The sequence below is a fragment of the Phyllostomus hastatus genome, unplaced genomic scaffold (assembly GCF_019186645.2).
Source record: "Phyllostomus hastatus isolate PE091 unplaced genomic scaffold, TTU_PhHast_1.1 phas_contig_283, whole genome shotgun sequence".
Taxonomy (NCBI): domain Eukaryota; kingdom Metazoa; phylum Chordata; class Mammalia; order Chiroptera; family Phyllostomidae; genus Phyllostomus; species Phyllostomus hastatus.
In genome coordinates this window covers 5,621,985-5,642,629 of record NW_025333833.1, presented here as the reverse complement: position 1 = coordinate 5,642,629, position 20,645 = coordinate 5,621,985, and the positions used below count along the sequence as shown (strand labels likewise).

The window sequence follows — 20,645 nt, the reverse complement described above, 5'->3', positions numbered from 1 at the left end:
GACAGAAGGTGGCAGTGGTAAAAATAGAAAGCAAAGTGCGGATCTGCGAAACCTCCTTGAGAATATCTCAGAAGCAAGTACATCCGGAGCTGGGCGCATCAGCCTCTGGAAAGCGAAGGAAGAGGCTGGAGAGCAGAGGAAGAAGGAAGACTCACCTTTCGTGGGATATCCTAAAACACCTTTTGACTTGTATAGCTCTGAGAGTTCACGGGTGACGGAGCCCTGGTTGACCCAAAGGCAGGGACCAAAGGTGCCTGACCTCCAGGGTTTCCTGAAGATTCTCTGCGATGATGACGACACCATCTCCCCAGCCGTTACTGTGACATAGAGAAACCAGCGCCTTTGTTCTCGATTACCACCCACGGGACGGGACGCCGAGCCCAGCTGCCTGTTGGGATCGAGGCTCCCGTGTTTGCTACCTGTGACTCAGCCGCCACTCACAGCACATCTTGTGGTGTCGAGCCCATCAAGTCAGCACCTGACCAAAACTGCTCCCTCCCTCTTTTGAAGTCTTGTGTTAGTTGACTCATGTTCTTCAGGTTCCCAGTAAGAATGAGAAAGAGATTTTTAGGCTGTGAAGGTCCCCCCTCTCTTCCTTCCCCTTCTATTGTCCACCGGCTTGAAGCTTGAGAGAACAAAATTAAAGTTTAAAACGTTTGTTTCAGCAACGAGGAGAAAGGTGGGACAACTGTAACTGAACCACAATATTTTTTTAAAAAGAAGCAGAAAAAAAACCCATTGTTTCACTTAGCTGTTTGTCTTGAATGATTTTGATATATCTTCGCTTAGAAAATATTGAATTTCTGACTCTTTAGCAACAACAAAATACATCAAAAGGTGTTATTAAACGTCTCTACCTTTTTCAAGGAGTAAAATGAATTATTAGAGATAAAACAACACACACAAACCCTCACTGGGGAGTTGGGAGAGAGCAACGGTGGAGGTGGTGGTGGGAGGAGGCTAGAGACAGGAGTGCTTTAGCTGATATCCTATTTTCCCCAAAAATTTTTAAGCATTAAAAGTATTTTTACTGACAACAACAAAATACAATTTTAGAACTTAAAGTATAGGCAGTACCACAAACCAGTGCTATACGTATCGAAATAATATACTAATAAAAGGGTTTTTCTATACATGCGCCTAAAGGCATTGCATTTTAGCACAAACTCACTATTTTCCTCTTCCTCCATAAAGAAAGAGTGAAAAATTGTGATAATTTTTTGACTGTTACTTTCCTGTGCTGTGTTAACTGAACTTGAAATACATTCTAAGTGTTTCCTGCCTCCTGAAAATATTATCTTTGAACTTTTCCCAAATTCAACACCATAAACCTACACATGGCAACAACTTTGGCTTTGTCTTAAAACCTAAGGGTGATTTTTAATTAAATATCCTCAAAATGCACAAAATACAAAAATGACATGAAATGACGTATTCAGGCCCTGGAGCGTTTGTTCCGTTTATCTGCCCCTTGGAGGCTAAGTAACTGCTTTATGGAGTGGATCGCTCCCATGCTCCTTCTCTCTGCAAACACAGCTGCACTTCCGCCGTCGACCTGCCTGTTTTCTTCTCCCCGCAAGGGTCTAGGAGACATGGAAGAAAGAACCAGTTCTTCAGCTCTTGAACTTCAAGGGGGCGGTAGGTTATCTTGGATAATGGATGCCACCCCCCACCCCCACCCCCACCCACCCTGCCAGGGACATTGACTGCTGGCTCCAACTTCGAAACTCTCTGGGAGCTGCTGTCTCGGGATAAGAGCGATGTCACCAAAGTCATGTCCTCAGGAGTTCATGCTCCCTTCCTGGGGACAGTCCTCAGACGATGACTGGCCAGTGTGAAGTTGTAAAGGTCTGTCCTCTGGCCTCGAGGTGGGACAGCTCTACGGGAACTCCCAGCTCCAGAACTTTCTGAGCATCAGCTGAGGCTTCTGTTGCCGCTGCATCAAAGATGGACTCTTCCCACAGCCCTCGCTCCCAGGGGTGCCCCTGAGAGTAGCCCTCAGGCAGCTTTCTGCACCATCGCCCTCTGAAGTCTGCTTCTGGGGAAACTACCTAAGACATGGGGGATTGATTCCAGCCCCCACCCACCTGGCCCACCAGAAGTGAATCGGTTTATAGGGATGAATCTGGACTCCTTTTCCCTTTAATTTCCCAGTGTGTTTTGCACCTGTAACTCCCTGTAGCGGGATGTCGCAGAGCTATGCTAGGATGCAGAGGCTTCACGGCTGCAGTAAAACGAAAGCAGGCTTGTTTATTGCCTATTTCATAGCCACCCAGAACAACATTCTGGACTTTCTCTGTGCGTTTAGGGGAGAAGATGGAGTCTGTGAAGTTAAATGAGGCTAGTTGACCCTGATGGACAGCAAACTCATGATGACTTTGCTTGGCCTTATTTTGCCATGATCTGCCCAAGTGAGCTAATAGGTTCAGAAGCAAAGCTTAAAAGTGAGATTTAAAGACTACTTCTATAAATCTTGCTGTCCCTATTAATGACAATCATCCAAAACAATCTAAAATTATGAGAGCCTTTGCATTTCTCCAGTAGATTCTGGTTGAAGATGGCAGACTGATCATATGAATTTATCTCCTCTCCTGCCTAAGACACACACACCCCCCAAAATTTTAAGAAAATGGTAGAAGAAAGAGCAGCAGATAGGAAATTTCAACCAGCTTTTGAAAACCTGAAATCAGAAGAAGCAGTAACTGATTTGCAGAACAGAAACTGAATAACCCCAGGAAAAAAATATATCCTGTGTCCTCCAGAGAACTGGCTGCCTCCAGCCTAATGGTCTTGAACCTATAATACACAGAACGAAGGGACCCAGGGAAAACAGAGGTAACACAGGAAGAAGAAAACTCTTTTTAAAACTTTCAGGTGCCTTTCCCTTCTCCTTCTTGTCCCCGCCCCCTGCTCCCCCTCCCCCGCACGTAACCTTTGCCCTTCTCTCTCCTAAGCTCCTGGGGCCCTTCTTTTGCTTCTGTAACTTATTTCCTGAGCCTACACAGCCCAGCTGGCTCACTTCTACTGCTACCAAAGCACAAACAAACAAAAAAACCAAACCTCTAAAACTTTCAGAGAGGTCAAAGATTATATGGCACCCATTAAAAACAAAACAAAACAAAACAGAATGCTATTAAAAATAAACAAAGTACATAAAAGATATCTTAGAAATTAAAAATATAATAGCCAAGTTAACAATGTGGTTATGTGGGTTGGAAGGGAAGATGAATGAAATCTCCCAGAAAGCAGAAAAAGGTACAAAAGAAAGGAGATATAGGGAATCAATACAGAAAGCCAAAATCTAAGTTGTAGAATTCCTGCAAAAAGGGTCAGTAAATAGAGATGAGTAAAGTATACAAAAAAAGCTAGAAAATTCCCCAGACCCAAATGACCGAAGTCAACTAATTGAATAATAATAATAATAATAATAATAATATAATAAAAAATACTTAAAGCCCTGGAAAAATGACTGAAAAAAAAATTCACACAAAAGTATGTCCTGGCAAAATTTTAAAACACTGTAGATAAAAAGAAGATTCTAAAAGCAGAGAGGGAAAATAGGTCCCATTCAAAGGAGCAAGAAAGAAAATGGCATGAGAATTCTGTTATCAATATTGAAGGCTAGAAAAGAATAAAGCAATGCTTTCAGAATTCTGAGAAGAGTGTATCTTTCAAACCAGAAGGTAAAGACATTTTCATTTATTCAAGGAACCAGAAAACCTATTTTCTGTTCACCCTTTTTAGGACTTTACTAAGGATGTTCTGTAACCCAAACTGGATGTAGATCAAAACAGAGGAAGCGTGGAACTGAAGAAGCAGCACGTAGAAGGTGGCCCAGAGAACAATCAACATTCTGAAAGCGTGGATTGAAACGGGAAAGAGGCTTCCACGTGCGAGTCTCTATGAAATGAGAAAACTGGTAGTTTCTCTGTTCCCTGTGAGCACTGGGGGGAAACTGGCAGCTTGTGAATCTATTTGAGCTGCTGTAAAAATATTTTAAGTCCTTTTATTTTTCATTTTCATTTTATTTTAAATGTACTCTAGAGTTGCAAAAAAAAAGAAATACTATCATAGGGCCGTTTGGAGTACTGAAGCGAACAGTATTTACATAGACATAAACACAGATTAATTGAACTGACAATTATGATGTAATTATGTTAGAAGTGTTGTAAGTGCGGGGGGTGGGGGTGGAATTGTAAAAAGATTTAACCCACTTGACTGTAAATTCCGCAAAGTCAGGGATTTGTCTCTGTCGTCACCTCCGGAATCCTGAGCGCAAGAAGCAGAGTCTGGCACGTAGTAGGAGCTCAGACAACATTTGACTTGCTATCATACACCATACCAATAAAGTCCATAAATACCATGTAAAAGGGGTAGATCAAGAAGCAGCCCTGTAAGATACCATCTAGGAATATGGAGAGAGGCAAAATATAAACACATACACATACACGCAGAGAAAGAGCGAAAATGATATAAAAGAAAAAATTATTGTTTCTGAGGCCATCGTTGAGAGACAGTCTGAAGGGGCGGGGCAAGACACTACTGTTCGTCTTTTACTGATCCGGTGCTCCTTGGTATTTTTAAAATTATGTATATGTCATAAATATTTTGATTAAAACTTTAATGAAGACTGATACAAGCTTTAAATAAAACAATTTTCTGCAATAAAATATTTTTAAAAGAAAGTACTGAGCACCTGAAACCTTTATAATTTTACTAACCAATGTCATTCCAATACATTCAATTAAAAAAAAAAGTATTTAGCAATAGAAGCTGAACAGAAAGTGATCGAGGATCCTTCATTGTGAAAAAATATGCCAGCCTCGGCTGGTGTGGCTCTGTTCCTTGGGTGTCTTCCTCGGGGCGAAAGGTCACCCACCGGTTTGATTCCAGTCGGGGCACATGTCTGGGTTGCAGGTTCGTTCCCTGGTTGGGACGCGTGCCCCAGGCAGCCAATCAGTGTTTCTCTCTCATGCCAACGTTTCACTCCCTCTTTCTCCTTCTTTTCCCCTCTCACTAAAGAGAAATAAACACAATCTTTTTATTATTATTATTATTTAAGATTTTATTTTTATTTATTTTTAGAGAGAGAAGGGAGGGAGATAGAGAGAGAGAAAAAAACATCAATGTGCGGTTGCTGGGGCTTGCAACCCAGGCATATGGCCTGACTGGGAATCGAACCTGTAACACTTTGGTTCGCAGCCCAAGCTCAATCCACTGAGCTACGCCAGCCAGGAAATAAATACAATCTTTAAAAAAAAAAAACATGTCAAACAAAAACTCAACTTGCTTTTTTTGGCACCATGACCATCAGTATGTTAGAAAAGGTAAGGGTGGCTGAGCTGATAAAATTCTAGTTTAATGCACTGCACTGGAATGGCATGAGCTTTTAATAGATTTAGGGAATACATTAGTGGTGATTTATTTTGCACGACTTCTCATGTAACCTAGCTTTATGATAGTGGGCAAGGTTAAAGCATGCCTTGCTATGCGATTATGGCTATTAAACTTACAGCATTTGCTACAATATGGATGAATCTTGAGAACATCATGCTAAGCGAAATAAGTTAGAAAGAGTTAAAAACCATACAACTTTACTCATATGTGGGATATAAAACTGAAAGCAACAAATCAACGATAAGAAAAACAAAGAAAAACTCGTAGACACAGACAAGAGTACGGTGGTGACCAGAGAGAAGGGGGTTTGGGGGTAGGAGAACATAAAAGGGGCCAAACATACGGTGACAGAAGATGATTTGACTTTGGGTGGTGGGCACACAATGCAATACGCAGATGATGCATCATAGAATTGTAGCCTTGAACCCTATATAATCTTATTCATCAGTGCCACCCCAATAAATTTAATCTAAAAAAATAAATAAATACACAGGTGGGGTTTTTTTTTATTTAAAATTAGCCCTGGCTGATGTAGCTCAGTGCATTGAGCTCAGGACTGTGAACCAAAGGCCGCTGGTTCTATTCCTAGTCATGGCACATGCCTGGGCTGCAGGCCAGGCCCCTGGGAGGGGGTGCTCGAGAAGCAATCCCATATTGATGTTTCTCTCCCTCTCTTTCTCCTTCCCTTCCTCTCTCTCTAAAAATAAACAAATAAAGTCTTAATAAATAAATAAATAAAAATAAAAATGTAAAATTATTGTATTGGTGAGCAAATGATATTTATTTGGTCGTGTTAAGAAATCTAGGTAGGCTCTTTTCACCGGAGTGAATTCAAGGTAGACGATTAATTCTCTTCCCTTAGCTTTGGTGCTAAAACGTTGACAATTCTTGTGGGTTTCTAACCAACCCCCCACCGTCCCCAAACTGGAATGTTTACCACGTTCCTTCCTCTTCTAACATTAGGACCCTGTGCCTCTTGAACTGAGCTTCAGCAGGTCCTTCGACAGCAGTGCGTAAAGCAGAGCGTGGGCTTCCGAATCAGGTAGTGCCCGTCACAAATCCCGTTGTCTGCTAGCTCTATGACCATGAGCTACTTAACCTCTCTAAGCCTCAGGTTCTACCCTTTTAAAGCAGGGATATTAACACTTAGCATATCACACTGTTAATAAAAATCAGAGGTCAATAGACAGGGTGAATCCTTGGTAAAGTACCTGGTACTTAACTTCATAAATGGCAGGTAACAGGACTACTTAGGGCTCAGAGATTCCATTGTTTAGTTTTGTGACATATTTTTCTCATCTTCCCAGAAGTTCACCTAATGTCATGCATGTATATTGATTTTAGAAAGTCAATTAAAATGAATTAAAGTTTGGTTTTCAGGAGTCCATGAGACCCTCTGAGATAGCTGTGCTGTTGCCGACCCAAGGGCCTGGGGCTTTCTGCAAAGCATCTGCTTCATGGTGATAATAGCGCTTAGGAGGGGCCGCGGTGACAACTGTTAGTTGAGTGGGGGGTGCGTGGGGTGTTTATTATACCATTCTGTCTACTTTGTGCATGCTTGAAATGTTCTATACTAACAAGCTAGAATAAAGATGGGCTCCCAAGAAAGGAAAAGGTGTTAACTCGGTTTTCCTGAGCAAAGAAAGCATGGGTTGGTACAGATCCTCTCTTGTCCACTGGGTCAAGTTAGCAAAAGAAAGAGTCAGTGCTTTCTGCAAGATCAAAATCATGGCAGGTCCAGAAACTGATGCCCAATTCCAATTCACTGGTATCAAAAAATGTTTCAACTCTTACACTCTCACAGGGCGAATGAATTGTGTACTGGCTACATATGGAGGCATTGCTTTGCTGGTTTTATACTTCAAGTTAAAGCCTAAGAAAAATCCAGCTGTAAAAGCAACATAAAAGGATTCTAAACTGTACCTCATCTGTAATTTCCCCTACCTGGAGAAGCTAATGTCAACTCATCATGTGATACTCAATTTGTACAATAAATTATGAACCTGGAAAAAAAAAGAAAAAGAAAGAGTCCATTTTCTTGTAAATATTTTCCATCGTAAATTCTATTTTTGTTTTTATTATAAAGAGCACACCGCCTGACAAGAATGAAGATTTAATCTCTGGCCAGCTATATCATCCTCGATCTGCTAAGCACTTGAAGGAGAGACTCTCCAGGTAAATCTAGGTAGGAAGTAAAGTGTCAACGAGTCAGCCTGTGGCGCACTCTCTGCATTGACACTAAATCAAAACTCAGTTAATGACTAGGACTGTTTTGTTGTCTATGCACTTGTTTTGGGAGAGACAATAAGATTGAGTGTGTCGCTATTAATAGATTTAAACACTTCCCTCTTTTTTTTCGGGCGGCGTTTATTGCACAAGTCCATGTGTTGCTGGTGGAAACCTAGATAAGTCATTATTTGGATAATTATTCTCGCCAGGAAACGCCATTGGTGGTTTTCGTTAAACAAAAAAATGATGTTGCTTTTCCTGCTCTAAACTATTCGCCTGGGTTGTTTACACATGAAGTTGTGCCAAGCACAGTCTTTCCCACAAAGGCTGTGTTTTGCTGGTCCAGTCGGTGATTCATCCACTATACACACATAAAAATTATAGTTCACGAGGTTGTTGTAAGAACTAATTAACGTTTGCTGTGCACTTTATGATCCCCAGATCATAAAGGCTGTAAGGAAATGCACTGTGTCTACATAATGTAACATTGGTACACAATGTAAAAAATGTTGGGATCTTTTTGAATGAAAGGTCGAGTAGCCACTTCAAGTTATTTTTATTAGTGTTTGCAGAAGTCAAACACTATTTGGAGGAATATAATGAAACCCCAGAGATTTTCCCGGTGAACATGTAACTGACAAAAGAAGGAAGGAGATAATAATTGTGTTGTAGACTAAGGAAATACAGCTTTTTGCTTTTGGATAGCTAATACGAGAAAGAAAGAAAAAGCAACAAAGAAAGAAAAGAAAAAGAAAAAAGAGCACACGGTCAGTGTTCAAAGGAGATAGCCTAACAGCAATGATGAAGATCCTTCATTCCTGACATACTTTTCCCATTGAGATAAACAATTATAAACTGGCCAAAAGAGCTTATCAGAAATATTTGATCTTGTCTCACTCCTCATAGTTTTACATGTGGCTGGGGGAAGACAGTTCAAAGGAAGAGAAGGGAGGCAGGGAGGGAGGGAAAACTGGGCAAACACCAGTAGCGGAAGAAAAAGCCTGAGCATTATTTTGAACCCATCCTTCTTTCACTGCCTCTGAAAACGAAGGCCTAATAATAGTTCCTCACAAGTATCAGTTCCTCCTGCCTATTCCCCTCTGCCTCACCCCCGCTGCATCCCTCAGCGTCTCAGGTCTGGATTACTCCAGTCCTGGCTCCCTGGCTGTTCTCCCCGAACATCCTCACACTGCATACCAAACGCACCACATCCCAACTCCCTTCCTGCTCCGAAGGCCTGTTATTATCAGGCCCCACTCCACCTGTCCTGCAGGAGCTCTGTTCAAGTCCCGTCGTTCTCCTTGGAGTGGCCTCTCCTTCACAGTCTTTAAACCACCGGGATGCACTGTCCTTCCCCGTGACCAATTGAGATGTAACCCGCTCTTAAAGTTTCTGATCCGCTTCAAAGCCTTCCCTGACTGTGCGGCTCGCAGTCATCTTTCTCTTTTCTGACCTTTTTGGTGTCTGGGCCACGGTTTAGAGTTTGCACCATGGACTTTCGTGTTTGTTGCTCTTACCTACAGGATGCGGCTTTAACCTCCCTGAGGGCAAGGGCTGGTCTGGATACGCATTTTGCAAGTCGCAGAGTGAAGCGCTTAGAGAGAACACACTGAGTGTTTGTCTGCTTGGCTGATCCTAAGTGCGCTCTGCTGTTGTGTCTCTTTTAAACCAGGGTGGTGGGGTCCCCTGAGGCTCACTGGCTTTGGAATCAGAGCCGAATGAGAATGCCACCTCTGCCTTAAATATATTCCACCTCTGCTGCACGATTTTTATTTTCTAATGTCTAGAAAAGCTGTCAAGACAATACTAGACATGCCCATCCAGCCCCTGACCGGTGGAGAAAGACGTCACATCTGGGGAGAAGAACCGTCAGTGTAATAGGAGAGGAATGTTTCACCAGCCACCTCCAGAGCCTAAAGGAAATAGTACCAGCAAATGTTTGACTTTTCTTGCTACAATTCTATTCTCACTAATGAACTTTCTGGTTTTCCAGGATCCCTGATACCAGGAAGAGAGAGTCCCAGGTAGAGGGAAAGAGTCTCCAGACACTGGCATGGAATAATTGATCACATAACATTATGGCTCTGTACTAGTGTCCTATGAGTTTGGCCAGTGTGGATTGTCTTGAAGACACTCCTTATCTTTTAAGTAATTGAGAAAGTCCAGTGGATTGAAAAAAAAAAAGGCTGAGAAACAGTGGACACCCTTCCACATCCTCTGCCAAGGAGGGCCGGCCAGAGCAAAACTCCTGAGCCACATTCCCAGCTCAGCCCCCAAGACCGGCACACACATCTGCTTCTCAGACCATCGGTCCCGATTTTGGCTATGCCGAAGGAGCCATACCAGGCAGTGGTCAAGAGAGGGGACGTTAGAGCTGGGTGGCCTCAGTTTGAAGCCCGATAGGTTATTTACAAAGTCACCTTGAGCCAGCAGTCAACCGTCACGTGCCTAAGTTTCTAACTGCACCCACCTCACAAGGGTGTCTTGAGACACTGACATATGTAAAACACTTCAAACGGGGCCCGGCACATAAGTCCCCATAAATAATAATCATGCAAAAGGCAAGTTTCAGAGAGAACTATAATAAAATTAGTTTAACCCCAGTCTGTTGACTCATTTGGGTAAAATATGAGGAATAATTTTAAAAACCTGTTGAAAGTTAGCACAGACTGCTACTTCCCCATCTTTGCCAGTTTCTTTTGACCACAAATTTGTTTCCCCATAGCAATTGATAGTGATTCCTTACAAACAAAAAGGGCCCCTGGGCTTTTTTCCTGAGGTCCCAGTCTTGGGAGGTGAATTCTAGGTGGGGTGGGGGCCCCTCTGAAGAAGAAAGGAAGGTGGGAGCCATCCCACAAGCCCTAGGGAAGAAAGGTCTTCAGAGATGTCCCTGGACCTCAAGAAATGCTCTGTCATCATCTCCTTTTGAACCAGAGCTTCTGACTCAATTAAAGATCGGCTTGATGCTTGCTCTCAGCAGTATGAAGAGATTGTCTTCAATCCTTCGGTGGGTAAAGCTGTTTGTAATACAAGTAAGCTCTCAGTTAATACCCAAGAATGTGTATGACATGCTTTTTCATGAACATTCTCCTAGGAGATCGGAATATATTGTTATCCAATGTATTCCTTGGATGATTTAGAATAGGGATCCCCAACCTCCTGGCCACGGACCAGCGATGGTCCACGATCTATTAGAAACCAGGCCACACAGCAGGTGGTGAGCAGCCCAGGTCCACTGCTGAGGCTGCTGCAGCCCATCCAGCTGGGCCCCCGTGTGCGCCCACCTTGGCCATGATGGTCCTTGGCTTTCAGAGCGGCCACCGGGACTTCTCCTTCGGGCCCTGGAAGCTGACAGCCACCAGGACCCACATCGTGAAGTTGACAGAGAAGTTAGCTGATGAAGTGCATGCATATGCCAGTCCTCCCCAAAATGATATTTGGGGATGTTTTAAGAATCCAGCACTGTTCTGGCTTTGGGATGGAGCTCAATGCTACAGGTGCTCTGAGGTGTGTAAACAGCTACCAAGGAATGCTCCAAGCAGCCTGTGCGGAAGAGTGGCAGGACAGCAGGACGGAGGGTGAACACCAAGGAGGTTGTTAAACCGTACGATTGGACCGGACCTGTACAACAGGTTATAAGGGAACATTACTTGGAGAATCACTCAAGTGAAAGGTCGTGCCCACAACACGTCATATAAACACAGAGAAACTGAAAGCCAGAGAGCAGATTAAGTTTTTTGAAGGAGTTCTCCTGTTTGAGGATGAGCTTCATGATCGTGGAGTTTTAAGTCTACATGTGAAAACTAGAGTAATGCCTTCCTGCTTTTCCTTGCTATTGCATTTTTTGTTTTTTGAGAATTGATGGAGTGCTTATCAGAATGCATGCCATGAGAGTTTACCAGAGGCTGACAAGACCTACATTTGACGAGAATAAACATCATGAGAGAGCAAAATTGCTAATTTAACTAACGCATGCTCTGCCTTCCTCATTCACTGAGCCCAGTGAAGTAGCGCCGTATTTACCGATCAAGGAGGCCGTCTACGAGAAGCTCGTATTTCCAGAAAGAATAAATCACAAACCCACAGACTCACAAGAAAATGCACCTGTGGAATAAAATGTGGCGTACCACTTGCTCACCGTGGGATCTGATGGAGACCTTGGCTACGTGGATGGGGATATTTTTATTAGGAGAATTAATTGCCTTGTCTATGTGCAGATTTTCAATAGCCTTAAAGGAAAAAAATAAAGAATTATTGCAGGCAAAAAAATAATAATAATAAAAAATAAATAAATAAATAAATAAATAAATAAAGTCACAGCAGGATATCCTGAGATGGCCACAAAAGCACTGAAAAGCCTGCTTCCAATTCTGACATCCTGCCTCTGTGAAACAGGTTCTCTGCAGTGACGGCAACCAAAGCGAGATTAGGAGCAGACTGGGCATAAGCAACACACTCCGGGTGTCCCTGTCTCCCGTCACCCCCAGACGGGACCGTCTAGTTGCAGGAAAACAAGCTCAGGGCTCCCTCTGATTCTGCATTACGGCGAGTTATGTAATTATTATATGTTACAATGTAACAATAATAGAAATAAAGTGCATGATAAATGTAATGCGCTTGAATCATCCCGAAATCATTCCTCTCCTCTCCCTCCCCTCTTCCCCCACCCACGGAAAAACTGTCTTCCACGAGACAAGCCCCTGGTTCCAGAAAGGCTGGGGACCACTGATTTGGAACACTGATGGAATTCTTTAAAAATGTACTCCCACCTTCAACAAATATTTCTGTGTCTTCAACATTGTAGGGTGGTTCGACAGCAAATTGATCTTTTGGTTTTGTTCCAAAATTCCGACTGCGTGTACTTGGAAAATATGTATCCAAACATGGTGGGTGGGTTTTGTCCCTTCTATTCTGTCAGCACAGCCTGAGGGTCCCGATTCTGGGGCCGACTGTCAACACTCGGGTCCCAGCTCTGCTCCGGTTTTTGACGAGGGACCTCAGGGCAAGCAGCTTGATCTTTCCCTTTCCTCCATGCCCTCATTTATAAAATGGAGGTAGTAATAATAATAATGCCTATTTATAAGCCTGTTGTCAGAATTAAACGAGTCAGTGCATTTCGAATAATGCCTGACACATGGTAAGGACTCAATTAATATTAGTTGCTATTGCTACTAGTTTTGGTTTCGTTTATTGCATTATCTCAAAACAAGTTCTGATTCCTCTTACCCAAAAGGCAAAATATGTTTAGCATATGATTTTAAAAGGCACTTAGCACAGGTGTATCTGCAGAGCCCTCTTCTCCTGGTTCCATGTGCTCCTGGTGGAGTTACTGGTCAAGGTCTCGATTTTCACCACCACGAGTGTGGGCACACACATGCCACCGTTTGGGCCCATCCCTTCCTCCCGGACTTTCCTGTGTGTTGTGCTGAGGACGGGGTTGAGAGGGGGGCGCCTCCTTGGTTTTCCACTGTGAACAATGAAGAAGTAGCCCTGGGACTACCAACCACACTCTCCCTACCTGTCCGCTACAGAGGAGAGTGATGCCAGCAGGCGACGCATGGCAGACGGTCCCAAGAGCAGAAGAGAGAACAGATCTCTCCCCGCAGAGATAATCCAACACAGTCATATGCACCATGGCAAGAGAATTCATGCCACGCAGAGTCCTGATCTGAAGCCCCACCCACTATGTTTACATAAATATGCTTCAGTGGTCACTTGTGACTGTATATAGTATGTATATATACAATACTGTATTGTATATATACAATAATATCTATCTATCTATCTATCTACCTATCTGTCTATCTATCATCTCCTTCTGCATACCAGTCAAATCTGAAAAGCAAAATGATGTTTGCAGGCTTGGAAATCCAGCCCTAAATGAAATATACATTTCTGGATTAATATGTCTGACTTCTTTTGAGGTCACATGACTAGGCAAACCCAATTTATAATTTTCAAAAGCTCCCTTGTATTGATAGGGTTTTTGAATCCTTGCCTAACAGCATCTTTTTAAAATTAATTTTTTAAGTAGTGGTAAAAATAGTTACCTTCTTAACCATTTTTAAGTGTTCAGTTCATTTGTGTTCACTGTATTCACATTGCTGTGTAACAGACCTAGCAAAGCTGAAATTCTATACCCACTAAACATCTCCCAGAGTTCCCCTCTCCCCTCCCTGGCAACCACCACTCCACTCTGCTTCCATGAATCTGATTACTCCAGAGACCTCACAGAAGTGGAATCATGCAGTGTTTGTCCTTCTGTGACTGGCTTATTTTACTTAGCACAGTGTCCTCAAGGTTCATGTATGTTCCAGCATATGACAGGGCTTTTCTTTTCAAGGCTGAACAATATTCCATTGTGTGTATATACTACATTTTCTTTATCCGATCATCAGTAGATGGACATTCGGGTTGATTCCACCTCTTGTCTATTGTGAACAATGCAATAGTGAACACGGGTGTGCAAATGTATGTTCAATACCCTGCTTCCGTTCTTTTGAATACCCACAAGTGGGCTGGCTGGACCACAAGTGTTTTGGTCTCAAAAGAAACCGCCATGCGCTTTCCAAAGCATTTCACAGTGTTGCTAGCAATACATAAGAGAAGCAGTTGCTCCATACCCTTGCAAACTTTGTGGGCGGCCAGTCTTAGAACACTAACATGTAACAAAAGAGGTGGGTCTGTCAAAAAAGACTGAGAAGCAGTGAGCAGAGAAACAGGAGAAAGAAATCCAGGTGTGATTTCGTAAGAAGGCAAAGGAAGAGAAGTTTTTGAGAGAGAGAGACTGATCAAGATCTCGCGTGCTTTTGCTCTGCCCCCAATACAGTTTCCACTCTCTAAGTAGGGAGTAATTTTTCAACAAGCAAATTTTATCATGTCCCTCCTTAGCCTTTCAGACCTCACATTGCTATTCTAATAGGGTAGCCAGATTTAGCAAGTAGAAATACAGGATGCCCAGTTAAATTTGAATTATATACCGGCAATGGGTAATTTTTTTCAGTGTAAGTATATTCAACGTAATATTTGGGACATACGGATGCTAAAATGGTGTTGTTTATTTAAAATATAAATTTAATTTGATGTCCCATATTTTATCTGGTAAACCTGTCTTCACACAAAGTTCCAAGTTTGCACTTCAGGTACCAACGCCTACCAGTCTACCTCTGACAGGGCCCCTCTGAATTTCTGTGCCATCTCCAGCCAAACTGCACTTCCATTCGCTCCTTACGCATTCCGTGCCCTTCCTTGCCTCAGTGCATCTGCACATGCTCTTCTCTTGGCCTGAAACACTTTGCTCTCTCTTTGCCTGGCTAATTCCTACTTCTGTGGAGCTTTCAGCTTCAATGGCGCTCTTGAGGAAGCCTTCTCCTTTCATCTCAGACGAGGTCAATTCTCACTTTTAAATATACCATGTGCTTTGGCCTTCAAGCTTGTGGTTATTCAATTATTTTTCAGTGTTTTATCTTCCCTGCTAAATTAACTTGAAGCTATCCCAAGGAGGAGAATCTGCCTGTCTTGTCCACTACTGCATCACCACAGCATAGTGACTGGCACGTAACAGGTTACTAAGTATTTATTGTGATTGTAATAAAGTAGATGCAAATGAATATTTGTTCTGTTTGAGAATACATTTCATCATCGGAGAACACCTGAGGCTGGATTAGATGTTGCAGAAACGAGATTACAAATCTCTGCAAAAAAGAGCTATCAGTGAACACTCCCATTGTGGTAGTCGAAATACTTTTGCAAAAATTTAAAAGAGAATCAGCTGGGTAGCTGATTATGGCATCATCCTGCTCCAAGTTTGTGGGTTTGATCCCAGGGCAGGGCACATACAAGAAGCAACCAATGAATGCACCAATAAATGGAACAGCAAATCAAATCAATGCTGTCTGTCTCTCTCTCCCTTCCTCTCTCTCCCTAAAATCAATAAACAGTTGTTTTAGCAAGGAGGGCTTTGAATGCCCCAAATGAAACCCTTGATTAGGCAGATTCTTATTAGCAAAAGGGATTCAAGAAAAAATAAATAAAGAGCACTTTGCATTCATGATTTTTTAGCTAAACAGAGGTTAATATAGAACCTTTCCCCTTGAGAAATCTGTGCAGCATTTGCTGTTAATGCAGACACTAAACATTTATGGCAGAATGAGTAAACAATTTCAAATCAAAAGCTTGGGAGGAGTGCTCATTATTGGGGTACAATTAGTGAACTTAGTTAACAAAAGGAAACCAAATTTAGGACACCTGCACTTCAGTTTAAGTAACACGAACACAGATGGACTCAAGTTCTGAGACACTAATAACGAGGGTCATAAACATCAGGGCCCAGACAAAGAAAGAATATGGGTGACTCCATTAAACTGAGTGAAGGACAACTGTCTGAGAAATGGGAAAATGGATTATTCCCGCATTCCTTGGATTTCTGCACCCTTCCCCCCATGTGTGAAACCATCTCAGTGGCTATCTTAAGCAGAAAGGGAATTTCCTGGAGGAACATTGAATGGATCACCGTCTTGATGGTAAGGAAGGGAACTGAGGGAGGCTAGATGGCCGGAACCAGAGCTAAAGTCAGTCCCCAGCTGGCCACTGCCCCTGAGTGCTGGACACTCCCTGGGGCCTGCTGCCATTGCCCCGCCAGACTGTGGATATCACAGACACTGTGGGTCCACTTCTACTGATTCCCGTGTAACTCAGCCCAGATTCAAAATCCCACGTAAGAGCATCCAGTCTACCAAGAAGCTTAGGTCACTTTCTCCCCTCACCCCAGGCTCACTGTAGGGCAGGGCAGAGGGCAGAAGGTGAGCAGCTGGACATTGTGGCCCTTGTAGTGGGAGAAGAGATCTTGCCACCCACAAAAATTCCCCAGTGGGAAGTTCCCAAACAGTATAAGGAGGACAGGGTAAGATATTGGGCAGCCAAAACTATTACAAACATTCATTATGTCCATCTTTCAGGAATATGAAGACATATCAAGGAATCTTGCCCTATCCGACAACAACTACTTCATCTTTACAATTGTAGGCAATAGGTGAGTGAATTAGCAATCACTTGATTTAAACCAAGCCATACATACATGCGTGCACACGCACACAAATTGATCCGCTGATTTTTCTTCTACATTTACTAGTATTCCTGTTGCGAAAGGGAAACCTTTTTCGTGGTTGCAGGTTAAAGAAAGGAGATGGTCACAGGTGTCGCTCAGTTGCACCCATAACACGGCCCCTAATTTCAGAGGATGATCGGACACTAATGTATTATCCAAAGAAATTACAGTCGGGAGGAGCCAAATTCATCCCTGCAGAGAACCACGAAGTCTTGTTGAAAGGACCCCTTTGGCTTCCTCATAGCCTCTTGCTGAAAAGGGGAAGGTCATCTGGGGCATTGTTTGTTCTCCTGTTTACTTTGGTTCCTGAACGAGCCCCTGTGCTTTTTTATTATCTTATCTGCTATTTGTAAATCAAGTGCATTAGGAAAATCTACCCACCGCGAACTCAGTTTCACATTTAGCCTTGTAGAGTAGCCGCCTTGTTTATATGACCATTCCTCACTCAGGAACACTCACAAACATTATGTCTGTGCTGTTGTTGTTTCAGATTACTAATGCCTTCGAAGGCAGGAGCCCTGTCTGTGTAACTAATTGTGTTTAACACCAGACATTGGTCATTACGTGTAAGGCTTTTAATGCTGCTGTGGAACATAACAATAATAAAATACTTCCCCCAGCTAGAGCGAACATAACCTCTCTCCATATAAGACAGGGTTGGCAAACAACAGTCTGGGGGGCCAAATGCAGCTTACTATCTCTTTTTGTCTGTTTTTGTAAATAAAGTTTTATTAAAACACAGTCGTGCTCATTTGTTCACATAGTCTGTGGCTGGTTTCCTGCTACAATGGCAGAAATGAGTAGCTGTGTCAGAGACTGCATGGCCTGCAAAGCCTAAATTATACATTACCTGGCCATTTACCAAAAAGCTTGCTGCCCATTGACCTACATTAGTGGTTCTTACCTCAAGATGGGATCACCTGTAAAATCCCCCCAAAATGAAGATCCCTGGCCCCACACCAACACCTCAAATCAAAATCTCTAATGTCAGAGCTGGAAAAACACAGTTTTTCAAAGTTTACAACAAAACGGAGAATTGCCAGCCCAATGCGGCACACAGGCCTAGTATAATTTAAAAATAACTCTCATTCATTGAGTATCTGTTAGATGTGAGGCATTGTACTTGAGGGTCTCCATGTATTTTCTCATTTTAATCTCCTAAAACCCATCTTAGATACATTTTACAATCCTTAGTTTAAAGGAAATCAAAACTTTCTAAGCTTAACTTGTACAAGCTCACATAACTAGGAAGCAGTGGTGCAAGGGTCAGCGCCAGGTCTTTCTACGTGTCCAAGGTCGACAAGAGAAGACAAATGTCCAGGTGGGGAAGGACTCTGACTCTCGTCAGAGAGGTTGCTCTTGAGATTGCTTTTCCCCTGGGAGGGAGAGCTGCAGGTGTCTCCCACCGTGATGCTGCCCCGGCCTACATGAGAAAGACCAGCCTACTTACGGCTGCAGAACTCTCCTGTCGATAGAAGGTAGCGCTGCTGAGAAAAGACTGAAGCTTCCGCCTAAGACTTCATTCAAAGGTAGAGGAGATGAGAGGGAAATAAACTCATGGAGTAACCCGAAGCTGAACATTCATCTTCAGTGAGAACTCTGCCACAGGGACATCTTTCTACCTGGGTCATGACCTGCCTCCAAGAGACAGAGCTCATCTTTAGCCCCTAATCTCTTGGAACATCGTAAAGAACTCTGAAGACGCCCCTACGTCCGGATCCTAGAAAGTAAGGCATGGAGCAAAAAGAAGTTTCCTCTCGTTGCTTAAAGCTCACTTTCAAATTCTGGCCTCCTGAATGATTTACACATTAATGTCCCACTTTTTCTTAACTGGGGACTCATGACATGATAAACCTAGGAGTGCCCAACAGATACTGAATATACCTTTGTGCTAGAGGATGTCACTTGGTTACAAAACATATTTGACCTCAGTATATCTAGAATTGCTTATTTAGACAAGATGGAACTCTAAATGAGGTTCAAACTATTAGCTATATAAATAGTAATCCTTGCATACTAGTCTTGAGTCTAGTCACATTCTGGTATGTGCTTTCTAGTATCTGGTGGAATTACTCAGATAATTTTGGTAATCAATTTTTTTATTTTAGTATCCCAATTCTGGTTGCTAATTTATGCCCTCAAAACCATTGATATTGTATGATACAAGGAGCAATTAGAAAAGGAAAAGCTTCAGGCTTTACTGAGTATATTTAAAATTGTACGTTCACAAGGGTGCCTTTTATTCATAAGTATAATGTTTTATTTTAAAGGTTTTATTTATTTTTAGAGGGAGGGGAAAGGAGAGAGGAAGAGAAACATCAAAGTGTGGTTGCCTCTCATGTGTGCCCCCCACTGGGGACCTGGCCCACAACCCAGGCATGTGCCCTGACTGGGAGTAGAACTGGCAACCCTTTGGTCCGCAGGTCAGCACTCAAACGACTGACTCACACCAGCCAGGGGCATAAGTATGATATTCTTAAAGTGAGCATGTATTATTGTTATGGGCTAAATTGTGTCCATTCCTGCCCCCCAAATTCATATGTGACAGTCCTAAACCATAGTACCTTAGACGATGGTGCTATGTGAAGACAGGGTCTTTAAAGAAGCAATTGAGGTGAAATGAGGTCACGTGGGTAGGCTCTCACCCAACATGCCTGGTGTCCTCACAAGAACAGGTGATGAGGACACAAACACAAAGCCTCCACAAGCCAAGGAGAAAAGCCTTGGAAGAAACCTAACGGGCCTACACCTTGCTCTTGGACTTCTAGCCTCCGGAGAGTTTTGAGAAAATTTCTGTTGTTTAAGCCGTCTAGTGTGTGGCATTAGTCATGGCAGCCCTAGCAGACTAGCACGATAACGAAGCAAACAGTATTCCACCCAGTTTTGTCCCGTGAAAAACAGAGCTGCTTTCTCTTATGACACTTTAAAGAAGTGCCTAGAGTGGGCCTCTTTGTTGAAAGTTGTTTGATGCCTCTTTAGTAAAAAGGTGCTGTTTCCTGTCACTCTAAGATAAGTCTCGGAAGGTCAGCTGAAGGTCAGACACGCTCAATGTTGAGTTGGAGGCCTTCACGGGAGGTAGGTCATCTTGGAGGGAACTTCAGGTAGGACTCAGAAACATCATTTTATTTAGCTCTCTTCAAATCAAGCCTACGGGGACCTAGTTCCGGAAATCCTAAAACTGACTTGGCTTATGTCTGCCCTGATTACGTCGAATTGTAACCCTGAGTCTAAGGCAACCGGTTTGGCCCAGTTTGTAGATGATGACTCGGGACTCGTTTGAGACTAGACTCTGGAGGTAAAGGGTAGGTCAGAAAATACTGGTTTCCTCATATTTCCTTTGTGTAATTGCTGGGGACATTTTCCTCTATTTCAGGGGTGTCAAATTAATTTTCACCAGGGGCCACATCAGCCTCGCAGTTGCCTTCAAGGAGCTGAATGTAATTTAGGGCTGTATACATGTAACCACTCCTTAACCAGGGGCAAGGAGCTCGGTGCTGCCACGGGGCAGAAAGAAGGCATCGGGCCAGATAAAACAAGGTGGAGGGCCGGAGTTGGCCCATGTGTCTTGTGTTTGTCCACTGTGCTCTATTTCTTATTTATTTCCTAGAGATTTCTCTCAGTGAACACTAGGATGCCTTAAACTTAAGGAACAGTAGTCGTAGGAGCATGGACTGGGGGATGGGGTAGGTTATGGAGAATCTATGCAGGTATAGGGGAGGGGAGGAAGGACAGAGAGGCCTCGCTCTGCCTCCCGCCCTTATTTTACCTGAAGCAGGTAAGAAAACGCAAACGACTCAGCTCCAGTACTCCCTATCTGTGCATGTTCCTGTGTGAGGGCCTCATTCCTCCTCCCCCTACACGAATGGCCCCGAAGAATTCTCAGGCCCCTGCTGTACTTTAAGCAGGTGTAGTA

At 43.1% G+C, this 20,645-nt stretch overlaps 1 protein-coding gene and 1 pseudogene across 1 annotated transcript; both read left to right on the top strand.

Annotated features, from left to right (window-relative positions):
- The first annotated feature begins 7,110 nt into the window (after nt 1–7,110).
- On the top strand, nt 7,111–7,413 carry LOC123818524 (ATP synthase membrane subunit K, mitochondrial-like). The gene has a single exon (XM_045838766.1). The coding sequence runs from the start codon at nt 7,126–7,128 to the stop codon at nt 7,300–7,302; it is 177 nt and encodes a 58-aa protein (XP_045694722.1). The 5' UTR covers nt 7,111–7,125; the 3' UTR covers nt 7,303–7,413.
- A 3,504-nt stretch (nt 7,414–10,917) lies between these two features.
- On the top strand, nt 10,918–11,741 carry LOC123818547 (annotated as a pseudogene).
- The last annotated feature ends 8,904 nt before the right edge of the window (nt 11,742–20,645 follow it).

Bases quoted from the DNA above. Each gene is read 5' to 3' on its own strand.
- LOC123818524 (XM_045838766.1), top strand. From the start codon at position 7,126: ATGGCAGGTCCAGAAACTGATGCCCAATTCCAATTCACTGGTATCAAA.